Here is a 14,368-nt window from a genome sequence, read left to right on the forward strand (position 1 = left end):
TTGCATGGATTTTCAGCAATATCATTATTACCGGTAGTTGAATCTTGCAATGGCTGCTCAAAAATGTTCTCAGAGGCCAAGACATGAAGTTTAATAGCAACAGGTCACTCTGTGCATGGTGCAGTACGATATACCCAAACCAAAGAGAGACTGGCAAATACATGGCAATATGAACATATTATAAGTGCAAATGAATTTGAACGGAGGTTGGGAAAAATTAAAACGGACTGTTGATTTTGAAACAGACACACCAAATTCTCATTAACTTATTTGGAAACCAAGTTTGAGGCATGTCAAACACAACTTCATAATTCATATACTTGCTACATATGGAAATTGTTGTCACATGAACCACAATTAAAAGAATGCATACCCCAAAAAGGTTTGCATAATAAAAAATCCAACTACACTTTTAAGTTTTGATTTTTTTTTCTTCTCTGCAAATTTAGAGTTAAATGGTTTGATGACCGAGAGTGTAATAAAGATCAATGCAATAGCCTAGGCCCTCGCTTGTTCGCTTCTTTGCCAAGGTACCAGTACACGTTTAAAAAAAAGGACAGGTTGATCTTAGAATAGATTCAATTGACATAATAAAATTAGACAGCTGAGCTAAGCTGAGCCGACTGTAAATTACAGTACATGTTGTTCCCGACCACACAATACACGGACAGATAGCCCGTAACTTTCCCGTACATTGATCAGAGCAATACCGCTCACCCACAAATCAGGGGCATATGAATCGCCTCATAAATTCATGTTCCGCAAATAGAGAATCGTAATAACTTGTTTGGTATGACACATCATATATAAAGGAAAACAAAAGATGTTCAAACTTACCATTTTCTGGTGTCCTTCGGTTGTAAAATATATGTTTTCTCATCTATTTATTGATAACAGTAGACGTGTCTTCTCTTCTAGCGATGTAGTGCTTTAATCACGTAGTGGGCGCGCGGACACCGTACACGCGCACGCACAAGTACCCTAGATGCGTACATTCATGCAAAACAATGAAATGAACACAAACTCGGACCAAGGACACAGGGGAAGTGTGTGGGTGTGTGTGTGTGTGTGAGGGGGGGGGGGCACCAACAAAAACAGGGCACTTTCTGGAGAACAAAAAGGGGCGAGCTAGAGAAAATTTATCATTGGTGAGGTCACAGAGCGAAAAAAACATCTTAGAAAGAGGACAAAGAAAAAGAAAACCTTTAAGCACTAATGAAGAAAGATTGAAAAATTCTTTTATAAAGTAACAATATGACAACTATGATAAATGCGTGCGTAGCGAGCGAGCTCTATAATAGGGAAAAATAAAGAAAAAGGGGCTCGTTCTAAGTCGCCTTGGATTAGGGTTGCATGTTATGGGGAAAGGAAAAGTAGGCACTTATCAGAAGGAAAATGACAGTTATTAGAAAAGTAAAGGCGCACTTGTCAAAATAAAAAGGTTATTGTCAGAGGTGAAAATGGGGCACTTCTTGCATCTAAAAAGGGACACTCAACAGAGATGAAAAAGGTACTTGTGAGCCTGGAAATGTGGAATTTGTTGAAGGAAAAGGGCACCTATCAGATTTTAATAGGGGCATTTATCAGATGCGAAAAGGGGCATTTTGAAAAAGGGAAGGGGCTCATATAAAAAGAAAAAGGAAAAGGGGCACTTATCCGAAGGAAATATGGTACTTATTAGAAAGGAAAAGGGGCATGTGTCAAAATAAAAAGGGGCACTTATCAGAGGTGAAAAGAGGCATTTAAGAAAAAGGGAAGTGGGTTGTTATTACGAAGGAAATGGGGCGCGAGTCAATGTAAAAAAGGGCTCATCAGAGAGATGTAAATAGAGGAAAAGGACAGTTATTAAAAAATAAGTTCTTGTTTTTGGTAACATTTTGTTACATTTAATTAATTTTGCCAGATCATTAAAGTCGCATGAACTGGAAAATAAGTATTGTTTAGTATTTTGCTTTCCCCGTGCGTGTGATGTGACTTTCTTTAATCTCTACTCCTGTAATATGTACACGCTGCTTTTGTTTCATGTTTTCGTCTTTGCCGAATAGATAATGAACTGACATGATGCTAATACACTGTACTAGTTTTTTTTTCTTTACACGACCGATAAGTTAACGGAAATTTTAAAAACAATATTTTCATGCTATATGCTGCATGAACAGTGATTGAAAATTATGTAGAAAACACTTTACTAGGCTCATCATAAGAGGGCGTGATGTCTCTTGACTAATATCCCTCTTGCCTTTCTCCCTTTTCTGACTGTCGACTTTGGGAAGCCACGTTTGTTGAAATGTATTCTATTAAAAATCATAAGTATATGCTAGCATAAGAATTGCAGAAATAGAAACGAAGGATGAACTTCTGAATTTCGATATTTGGTGGTGTCTTATTTTTTATTCTCACAGACATAAAATAGGCAAAACCAAACGACGGAGATAATATCGATAGTCAAAGTAATGCCATCCTATCTCCCTCATTTCCTTTTTTTACCCCTCCCCCTCTTTTCTCTCTCTCTCTCTCTCTCTCTGCCCCTCTCTCTCTCTCTCTCTCTCTCTCTCCTCTCTCTCTCTCTCTATATATATATATATTTCTTTCTTCCTATATCTCACTCCGTCTCTCTTTCTCTCTCTCTCTCTTTAATTTCTCTCGATCTCTCCCTCAAGTGCTAAAAATTGCTTAGTAATGGGAAGAATTAAAGTTAGATAGATAGAGATAGATAGATAGATAATGGTTTTATTGAGAATAAAAGAACAACAATGCATCGCGGCCTACAAGGCCGGATTGGGCAATGTTTTACACATGTAAAATACAGTATATAAAAACATTCATATCAAATAACCTCAAATTAATAAACTAAACTTGAATGAGTAGATTGTTAAAAAAATAAAAATAACTTTAAAATGCTTATTTCTTATTATTTGATCTCCCTTACTCATTTTATATATAAAGGAGATAAAGAGAAGTGAAGAAGAACATGATGGCGGTGTAGAGCAAAGAAAGCAAAGAAAGCAAAGAAAAGAGGATGGTAAGATTAAGAAGAGGATGAAGAGGAAGGAGAAGAGAAAAAGTAGAAGAGAAGGAGGAAGAAGAAGAAGAAGATTCAAGTAGGGATAGTAAGATGATAGACAGAGGGTAGTGCGAATAATAACACTATCATAATGTATCGATATCAATATTCAAACATTACACATTATACAAACTACTAATGATATAGGCGAAGTTATGAAGAAAATAAATACTTATATAAAAAATTGAACGAATTAAAAAAAAATATTCTAAGTTGCTTTTTATTTCTAAAATTTTTAGTATTCTGATATGAACTATCGTCATAAATTAAGGATTTATTTCAAAATCAATGCTAAGTACAAAATCTAAATGTTGTTCATTCGCAAAAACAGTTATTGCCTCTCCCTTTCTCTTTCCTTTCTGTTAGCCACGTGCAGTATCAAAAAATACTGCGTAGTCTATACGTCACAATCAACGCTCAAAATACACGGGGGCGGTGGGCGATTCGCCCCCGTGAGCTCCACAATCGCCCCCGTCAGATGGTTCACGGGGGCGATTGCAAAATTAAAAATCGCCCCCGTGGAATTATAAAATAAAGATTATCTTTTCTGATATAACTTTAACATAATATTGAGTATCAATTTTCAAACCTTTAACCAATGAAATGGAACTTAGATGGCGCTTTCTCTCCCATTTCTATGAGTATTACCGATACAAAGAACGGAAAATCGCCTCGCCGCTACGCGGCTCGTGGACGATGCTCCACATCGTATTTGAGTTACCCCCCCCCCCCACCCTTAGCAAAAAGCTAGATCCGCCCCTGTGTTTTGGAAGGATATGGTTAAGACTAACAGTAAAGAAAGAATGTAAATAAGGTTGCTCCGAATAATGAGGAGGAGAACATTATGTGCAGAACGGGAAGAAATGGAGAGAATGTCATCACGGGATAAAAATACTTCTAAGAGGGAAAATGCCGACTTAAATAAATGATAATGATAAAATACCAAGGAATTTAAGAGTTTCATGGGTACAGATTCAATAGAAATTTGTATTAAAATAAGAGCCCCCGTCAGCACTAAAAGAGCCCCCGTGAGAAGGCTCACGGGGGCTCTTTTTTTTTGGAAGAGCCTCCGTGGACAAAAAATTAATTTGAGCCTTGGTCACAATACCTGTCTATAAATTGCTACGTCACATCACTAAATGTAAACATTAACCAAAGTTCGTTGACACGCGCACGGTAGAGCTAAGCGTATGCGTACCATTGTCTGGTCTATTTTTAGACAAGTGCGCGCACCTGTCTAGACAGGTATTGTGACGTCAAATCAATTTTTTTTTTAATGGGACCGACGTAAAGATCGTACGTCAGTTCGCATTTATTGTCCGTAAGGGTATTTGCCGACAAATAGATCCTCTTTTAGTTACAGTTCTCTAAGTATATTCTAAAATAAATAGGAAATAGGTGTAACTTTTCTAAATTAATTGCCCAAGTTAGCATTAAATAACATTAATTGTCATTGGCATTGTAAAAAATGAAATCAGTTTATAGCAGCAGCTGTAAAACGGTTGTACTTCCGCAAAGGCGGATCCAGGCCGGATCCAGGGGATGGGGTGAAGAAGCCACCCGCCCCTATTTGAAAAGAAGTAAATAAAGAGGTCCGTATTCACTGTAGGATCATCACATCTCCTCCCTTTCTAGACCTGGGGGGGGGGGGGGGGGTTCTCTATTAAATAATCTCCCCTTCCCTTTGAGATAGCTACTCCGACCCCTTCAGAAAATCCTGAATCCTTAGTACTAATGACAATATGTCAAATCCAACTGCACCAGGGAGAGAAAGAAGAGATAACGAGAAGAGAGAGAGAGAGAGTAACAGAAGGAAGAAATCGGGGAAGAAATACAGTGAAATACAGAGAAGTACAGGAAAGAATTATGGTTTCCGATAGAGAAAATTGACAGAGAGAAGAAAAATAATCAAAAGATATGCTACCCTCAGTTTACAGAAGGATTGACGATGTAAAATTGTGTGTTTGGTATAGCGTTCTCTTTTGACGAGTCCGATTAAAATTCGCTGATGTCTCCTCTCTCCGACGCCCCATGTGTACAGATCAATGACAGAAAGCGTCCCAATATAGCGGACTGTGCGAAATTGCAATGACGTCAATTGCCCATTTAGAACAACATAATTTTATGGATACGATCTTTCGATAATCACAAAAAGGCCAGCCAAAATACTGAGATTTCCCCGGAGAAGAGTGTCCAAGCCATAACCAACGATGCTACAGTGGTGAGCAGGATATATGTGAGTTATATATATTTTACGAAACGATATATAATATCCGTATTTTCTTGGAATAACAACTTTTCACGATTTGATCATTTGTGCCCGAAAAAGGAGACAGCTGCAATCCGCAAAATCACACACAGACTGTCCAGAATGGCCATCCCACAAATACATTAGCGTAGCGCGCTCGGTTCCCGACATCCAGCTCAGCTCAGCTCCGACTCCGTCGCTCCAGCTCAGCTGATTATTGATTCACACTGTCTTTAACATTTTTGTTTTTATTTTCACACTCATTTACATGTAGAGATCTAGGCCCTAATGGAGCAATTTATTTGTGACTGTTGCTTGAATCGATGTGTTTTCAAAAGAAAGGATCTCAACTTGTTGAAGTTGTTGTGCATGCATACAGATCTAGTCCCGATCTGTGAACTCTCCCAACCAAACTTGTTTGTGTTCCTGTACTTGTCAGTTTTGTTCATGATCCTGGTATAGTCTATTTTACCATGGCAAATAGTTATTTTTGTTATTGTTTTGCTCAATAATTTCCAAGTCTTCTAAGTTCCTAAGCTGATTACGAATGTAAATTAATTATAGAATAAGAACTTGCAAACTTGTCTTGAGAGTGAAGATGTTGTTGTTGTTCTTGTTCATTGCGGGTCTGCTTCACATCCAAATGATCTCAAGTGTTCTCTCAGTACTTCTGATAGTGAAGATGACAGTGATTTATACGACTCACTTCTAGGTCCTTACCAAATGATTAGTCAAATGCGGCCATGTGTGATTCATTTACTGAGGCTATCGCATGTCATTTCATGAAAAAGCGTGCAATAGTTTCAAGTACTATCCAACGATTTTCAAGTACAAGTATGTGATACATAGCGGTGTGTGTAGAGGTTACATGTAATATGTGTTTGTGTGTGTGCATAGCAATGCGCTTCAACACATGTGTATGTGTTGAGGTAAGTGCGCGTGCGATTATTTGTGTGTGAGAGCTTAAGTAAGCATACTAAAGTACATGTTCATCTGTCAGCGATAATAACAAAAAACAATGTTCAAATATATTATTTTTTACATTGATAAGAGTTTCATTGTATAATACAATGCATGTTTTCATTCGTTCATTACAGGATGTATCCGCTCTAGTTGAGGCTGTTTATGCACCTACTGTACGATGCATGACAGCTCTGTACAAAAGATGCATACAGCCTTAATAATGAACTCAGTCGCATCCATCATTTATGTAGTACATGTCATGCATGTATTTCCAATTTCTTTGTACTTTTGAATGTTATTTGCAAAATTAAAAGTCCAGTGCAGCACTGCAGCACCTCATGGAACCATCCTAGGTCTAATTTACCCAACATCCTAGTGAAATGTGTGTAGTTAGATTAACAGTTCTTTTCAATGTAAATTTAATAACTTGTAGTTAGACCTGGTTCATGAGACTTAAGTTGCCCAGATGAAAAACTACAACAAAACATACACTCTCACCAATGTGTTTTCCTGATGTGATGGTCCCCAGATAATACACCCCTAAATGACAGAAAGGACAAGTTACACATCACATGTACAAGTATTTACAGATGGCATCAATATCTCAACTTGATTCAAATACTAAAATCTAAAATAACAAATATAAGAGGATGTTACAGGTTCATTTTGTGTTGAAGATGTGTCAGCTAGATATATATTTGCAAACCATGAATGCCAAAAGTAGTATTGATACCTGAAGACAATAATCTATTTGGAATGTCTCTCACAAAGACAAAATGGATAGTATTGCAGTAAATATTTTTTTTTTAAACTGAGAACATTCTATTCTGCTAGAAATAAAGATGTTAGTCTCATTCTTGGTATTAAAAACTTGCTTATGTCAGTCACTCAGTCAAAGTGTTCTGTTCAGTGCCAGTTTGCAATTTAAGAACTGCCCTATCTCGCTCCCCCTCCTTGCCCCCTCTTCCAGTGTTCTGGGTTACTCAGGTGTGTTTGACACCAAATCATCTGAAAACACTTCACTACTGTGATGTACATGTATTGTTTAGTGATACCGGTACTACATTTACAATGAAGTAACGATAGTTACATGTACATGTACACTGACATTTTATGAAATTCTTTTTTTAAACTCAAGTGGCATTTATTTTAAAATTGAAAGCAACGATTGGATTTTATTATTTTTCATACATGTACCCTGTATGTCAGTCACATGTACATGTACATGTCTTTTGTAATCTTTTGACTACCCTATGATTATGTTCTGGGGGGAGGGGAACAGGATGGGATTATAGTACTGTCCATCTTTATCAAGACACAAGATTTGTTATTCATATTGTGATGCTATGGCAGGTAATGTGAATGAGGATGAATGAATAGGGACAGAACAATAGAAGCCAAGAGCTACATGTTCACACATCAGACAATGAATGTAGGTCAGGAGTGTACTGAAGCATAACTAAGTGGAAAGCTAAAGTGAAATAAACAAGTAACTATTTGGATCAGTCAAATTATAACCTTACAATATTATACCCTGTGTGTATTACATAACAGGAACAATACATACATTGAAATTAAAATACATTCTTATGTACATGTACAATGGCGACCCTACATGTAGTTAGCTGTAGGAAAATCACCTTGAACTTAGAGAAGAATCCAGGTCATTTGTTGTGTTGTTTTTCCATGGAGTCAGGACTTGAAGCACAAACAGGAAAACTAACATCATGTACATGCATATCTGTTTTGATCCTAGATTTGTCATTCATGATGTTTGTCACAACGTGTGCATATAAAACTATAAACTGTCCTTTTCATAGTTAAACCAAGGAGATTATCTCCTTGGTTAAACTGGAAAGGGTGATTTGAGTTTGATTTCTATTTTATCTTCCGCTGTTTCCCTTAGTTTGCCTCATTTATGATTCTTGGTTCGTGGAAAAGGGATGGCTATTATCTAAATCAGGATTTCAGAGTTTCTTGTACAGTAATTTGGCAATACAGAAATTGTATAAAACTGATTTTATAGTTGAAATTTGTTTGTTCCAAGTCACTGAATATTATCAGTGTACAGCGTATTCTTGGCCTGCATAGTTCATGCCTTCATATTTAAACAGGATACATGTATGGGCATTGGAATTTCGGAAAGCATGTTATTTACATGTATGTTTGAGAGAGAAAGAGCACTCTATTTTAAAGACATGCTTTGAAACATTATGTACATGTATGCCTGTATTATGTAGCTCTACAAAAAGGCCTACCGTACATGTATACAAGTACTATTATCATGAAGAGTATGTACATCAGTACATGTAATGTGACACATTTGTTTAGACTGGAAAACTACTTTGGTACATTTAACTTTTACATATAGGATAATTTTCAGTCTTTCAGCAAACCATGTCAAAGAAATTGAATGTAAAACATAGGCCTACATGTACTGGTTGAAAATTAATACAATGTAGTATACTACGTGAGTTTTTGTGTTCATACTTCATAGCATGTATGTACACATTTGTAGGCCTATAGATAATTATAATAATAATACATGTACATGTACACATACAATGTATGTCTAACTCTAAGCTTCATGCACATTGGCAAATTGTTTAAAATCCATATTTAATTTGCCTGATTTTATTCATGAGACTTGACAATACCGCGAGCAGATATTTTGGCGATCTTGGCCAATCTAAATTACCCCCAAATTGAAAGTAGGTCTTGCTATCTTCTTTCGCACACCTACAAATACCCTGCTAGGGCCACCGCTCTGCGATTATCATAATTGCCCCGGTCCTGCTGGCAAGCACTTGGCATAAATTATGCAGTTTGCGCCAGTAGAGATATGCAGTTGTCAGTGGTGAAAGGGGGGATTTCAGAATCCTTCCAGCCATGGACACATTCTGAGCTGTGTAGTACATGATTGTGTGTCTTGTGTGTGTATTACATCTATGTTGCCGCTACCCTGACTGCCTCCTCCATCCTGTTTGCGAGTGTATGGCTAACACACACCTCCATGTTTTATGTGTGTGTTATCTATAGTATTGATGGTTTGATCTTATTGATGAGAGATTTAAAGGGAAATATAAAAATTGATTATTATTAATAAGGCAGAAATTTTATTTTTGACATATTTTGACGGATAAATAACGAATGATTTTGCATTTGTACATAAATATACATGTACATGTATGTGAACTTGTTGATGCTTTACATGCTGTTCATGTACATCTACAACTTTACATGTAGCAGGCCTACATGAACATACTATACGTGTACATACATCTTTCCTACTGCATGTCCTTATAGTACATGCATGTAGGCTACACATGTTCACCTGTACAGTGTACATGTATACTTGTATACTGTACACATATACATTTAAATGAAAATGCATATTTACCTGAAATTTTTATATTTACTGCAATATTTTTGTATGGCAAATGATGATTTCTGTTATTAATATGTATCTAAGCTGCAGTAAATACTAGAGAGATACATTTATGAAGTACAGGGTGTACATGTACAACAAATGGATTGTATTTGTATTACGTTCATGTAGTAATGTCATCATTCATTCTCTTTGACAAACGAAATGTCAATTCCATCATGATTTACCGTACGCCTTCATCTTGTTCAGGGTCATGTTATGAATAATAATAATAATAGGCATTTGTATTGCACGGCCGATCTTGAACTTCTATTGTTGGTCATGCAAGGAAAAATACATAAATGGTGTATTCTCTTTTCAATCATTGCTAAGAAATTGTATGATTTCTACTGTGACTTGAAACTCTGTAATGATGTTGCAGTTTTCAACTAAATCTTTACCTTCAGCTGATGTGGAACTTATGGTAGTTAAGACAGTGAGTTGGCGTAAATGTACATAGTTTGTTTACATAACAAAGATGGAACTCTGTCATTACATGTATTCTAAGAATAGAATCGATTACTTGTTCTCTAATTAATCAAGAATATTTTTCGGAGGAGAACCGAACAATGCACAAAACAAACGACACTGTCAGTGAATCACCTTTTTTCTTATTTCTCTGGTATCGGTGAAATAATGACTCAGGCTTACGCATCAGTTGGACCAGAGAATGATTCAACGGTCATGATCTTCCTCTGCCTCTCTCCATCTCACTCTCTCCTGCTCTCCGATACATCTCTCCATCTCTCTTTTTGTTTCCTCATCACATTTTCTTCATGCTTCCTCCTTTTCTCCATGTCACCTACATGAAGCTGTAATTATTCAGATTCACTTCATGTGTGTGTGCATTTTCTATTTTTTTTTTTTTTTTACATGTACCGGTAATACCAAATCCTTTGTAAAACTGTATGTACATTGACATGTACACTGTACTGTAGTCTAGCCATGAATGTACGCATAGGCCTACATCAGTCTCAACTCTCTCTCTCTCTCTCTCTCTCTCTCTCTCTCTCTCTCTCTCTCTCTCTCGCTGCATGTTGCTACATTTCTTTCTTTCCATCTCCTTTTTTCAACTGTGAAATCTAAGTTGTTTGTTTATTTGCCGTGATGTGTTTGTGTTGTATATTGGTCTTCTCCTTGGAGATTGGTTCATAATTGCTGAGGAGCAATTAAATGTTGAACATTTCACTTGTGATACTCATTTGCTGCAAAACTGAGGCTGTGTCACATTTGACACTTGTTAGATTGCATTGACTCTTCTTCTCTCCCACCCCCTCTCCCTGAAAAATCTCTCTCTTGCTCTCCTACATGTAAAATATCTGTCAGTGCACATGCAGTAAATTTACATGTTTGTTAATAAGAAAACCTACACTACAAAATGTGTGTTTACATGGATACATTTACATGTACATGTAGGCTTTAATTGGGCTTTCTTAAAATCTACTTTATAATTCTATTCTTTTCTGTACAACCTGTAAGAAGTGTGACTCATGTGCAGATCTGCTATTTCTTATTTCTCATAAACGTGTCAATAGCACATATCAATTAAAATTGTGTGATTTCAGTTGTAATTGCAAAGATGAAAACTGCTTTCTGCAAATCTAGAGATCACTTCTGAAGATGGCCGGGTTTTGTTTTGCTAGTCAAATAACGTAGTGCAAGAACAATCTGCGCTGTACGCATCTATCAATAAATCCTGATTTATGCAACTAGCGAGGACAGATTGTGAAGCTGTGGACGGCGTGGGCTTCATTGCTCAGGTTTGACTATTGGCCTCTGAATTTATTAGGGATTGATTGCTACTGGGCTGTAACACAATAGAGAGATGGACAGTAAGAAATTCATACTTTAGTCATAAAGGCTGAAAGGATTAGGGTGAGGTGAATTTCAAGCCGTGTTTTTTCCCCTTCGCTCAATTGGGAAGGCTGTTTCGCAGATAAAGCACCGTTCCAATTTCCTTTTCTTTTGTTTTGCCTTGATGTCTGTCATTTTGTGAAAAGCGATTGGAATATACATGTAAATGTCATTTACATGTAATTTGTACATGTATTGTAGTTGTTTAAAGTACATGTACACTACCGAAAATAATATATTTGCAAAATATAAACGTTAAAAGGTAGGTTATTTCCTACAGTGTATTTCCCTTTGATATTTCCCCTGTCAGTATCCTTTGTTCCATTAAGTCCTTTTATTTGCTTCCATCAGGATATTTTGAGGCTGTATACTTCCACCAAACTGAATAGCTTCCATTTGGTGGAAGTACTCTTTTGTTTTGAAATTGTAAACAATGATGTTTTTATGTACAAAGTATGTATGATGCATATGCAGCATCCTATGGCTACTAGCTCATATTTTGTTTCTTCCTTCAATGTATAAAGGTTTTTTGTGTGAGAGGCTGGAAGTCATATAATATGTAGCAGTTGAGGAGAACAAAAAGAAGTGTCCGACTGTCTGTGAAGGAGATGGGTATGTGCGTCCATGTATGTGTTGAATGAAGAACACTCTTTGCCAAGCTGCGCCAGGCTCTTTCACTGAAAGCAAGACGTCAAAGATGAAGAAAATAGTGTTAGGGATATGGCATGAGGGATTAAGAGGGAGAGGATGAAGGAAGGGGGAACAGAAAGACATCAAGATGGAGAGGAGGAAGGAAGGGGGAACAGAAAGACATCAAGATGGAGAGGAGGAAGGAAGGGGAAACAGAAAGACATCAAGATGGAGAGGAGAAAGGAAGGGGGAACAGAAAGACATCAAGATGGAGAGGGGGAAGGAAGGGGGAACAGAAAGACATCAAGGTGGAGAGGAGGAAGGAAGGGGGAACAGAAAGACATCAAGATGGAGAGGAGGAAGGAAGGGGAAACAGAAAGACATCAAGATGGAGAGGAGAAAGGAAGGGGGAACAGAAAGACATCAAGATGGAGAGGGGGAAGGAAGGGGGAACAGAAAGACATCAAGATGGAGAGGAAGAAGGAAGGGGGAACAGAAAGACATCAAGGTGGAGAGGAGGAAGGAAGGGGGAACAGAATGACATCAAGGTGGAGAGGAGGAAGGAAGGGGGAACAGAAAGACATCAAGATGGAGAGGAAGAAGGAAGGGGGAACAGAAAGACATCAAGGTGGAGAGGAGGAAGGAAGGGGGAACAGAAAGACATCAAGATGGAGAGGAGGAAGGAAGGGGGAACAGAAAGACATCAAGATGGAGAGGAGGAAGGAAGGGGAAACAGAAAGACATCAAGATGGAGAGGGGGAAGGAAGGGGGAACAGAAAGACATCAAGATGGAGAGGAGGAAGGAAGGGGGAACAGAAAGACATCAAGATGGAGAGGAAGAAGGAAGGGGGAACAGAAAGACATCAAGGTGGAGAGGAGGAAGGAAGGGGGAACAGAATGACATCAAGGTGGAGAGGAGGAAGGAAGGGGAACAGAAAGACATCAAGGTGGAGAGGAGGAAGGAAGGGGGAACAGAAAGACATCAAGATGGAGAGGAGAAAGGAAGGGGGAACAGAAAGACATCAAGGTGGAGAGGAGGAAGGAAGGGGGAACAGAAAGACATCAAGATGGAGAGGAGGAAGGAAGGGGGAACAGAAAGACATCAAGATGGAGAGGAAGAAGGAAGGGGGAACAGAAAGACATCAAGGTGGAGAGGAGGAAGGAAGGGGGAACAGAAAGACATCAAGATGGAGAGGAGGAAGGAAGGGGGAACAGAAAGACATCAAGGTGGAGAGGAGGAAGGAAGGGGGAACAGAAAGACATCAAGATGGAGAGGAGGAAGGAAGGGGGAACAGAAAGACACCAAGATGGAGAGGAGGAAGGAAGGGGGAACAGAAAGACATCAAGATGGAGAGGAGGAAGGAAGGGGGAACAGAAAGACATCAAGGTGGAGAGGAGGAAGGAAGGGGGAACAGAAAGACATCAAGATGGAGAGGAGAAAGGAAGGGGGAACAGAAAGACATCAAGATGGAGAGGGGGAAGGAAGAGGGTACAGAAAGATATCAAGATGGAGAGGAGAAAGGAAGGGGGTACAGAAAGACATCAAGATGGAGAGGAGGAAGGAAGGGGGAACAAAAAGACATCAAGATGGAGAGGGGGAAGGAAGGGGGAACAGAAAGACATCAAGATGGAGAGGAGAAAGGAAGGGGGAACAGAAAGACATCAAGATAGAGGATGATGAGGAGAGGATGAAGAAAGGGGAAGGGACAATCATAAAAGTGAGACTAGTCTGTTTTTCTGCAAGACATTTTTATTTATGCATGAGATTTACTGTTCAATGAAAACAGCAATGAGCAGTATTGTAACACTTTTCTCGGATTGATTTATCAAATAGAAAAAATGTATTATTTTTAATGTAAACATTGGTTTTCTACATGTAGTTGCCTGAGTTCAGGATCTTTGTTTTTCATTTGAGATTTTAAATGATTTTTTGTGGAAATGAGAGAGCTAAGCCACACCATCGGCCCACGCTGAAGAGAGTATGTGTATCCCCGTTTGATCTATCTAGGTCTTTAAATCTGTGTATCTCACAGATTTGGGAAATGCTGATTTCCTCACTACTGCTACAGCCCCTGCACGAGGCTAATAGCTCCTGACTTACATCCAGCATATGTACATTATAACAGCAGTGTAGTTTGCTCGCGCAGACCCTTGTCAGACGTCAATCCTTGAGCATTACAGA

At 38.2% G+C, this 14,368-nt stretch overlaps 2 protein-coding genes across 3 annotated transcripts in view; both read left to right on the forward strand.

Moving 5' to 3' along the window:
- Window positions 1-5,150: 5,150 nt before the first annotated feature.
- Window positions 5,151-14,368, forward strand: part of LOC580919 (stress-activated protein kinase JNK) — a 50,310-nt gene continuing 41,092 nt past the window's right edge. For both annotated transcript variants that reach the window (XM_030979896.1, XM_030979898.1), the window contains exon 1: window positions 5,151-5,300. The gene's annotated coding sequence lies outside the window, so the exon portion shown is untranslated. The remainder of the gene's footprint in view (window positions 5,301-14,368) is intronic.
- On the forward strand, window positions 12,655-13,857 carry LOC115921596 (spore wall protein 2-like). Its single transcript, XM_030979194.1, has one exon. It carries the CDS (start codon window positions 12,655-12,657, stop codon window positions 13,855-13,857), a length of 1,203 nt encoding a protein of 400 aa, XP_030835054.1.

The sequence above is a fragment of the Strongylocentrotus purpuratus genome, unplaced genomic scaffold (assembly GCF_000002235.5).
Source record: "Strongylocentrotus purpuratus isolate Spur 01 unplaced genomic scaffold, Spur_5.0 spur5_scaffold_10, whole genome shotgun sequence".
Classification (NCBI taxonomy): Eukaryota; Metazoa; Echinodermata; class Echinoidea; order Camarodonta; family Strongylocentrotidae; genus Strongylocentrotus; species Strongylocentrotus purpuratus.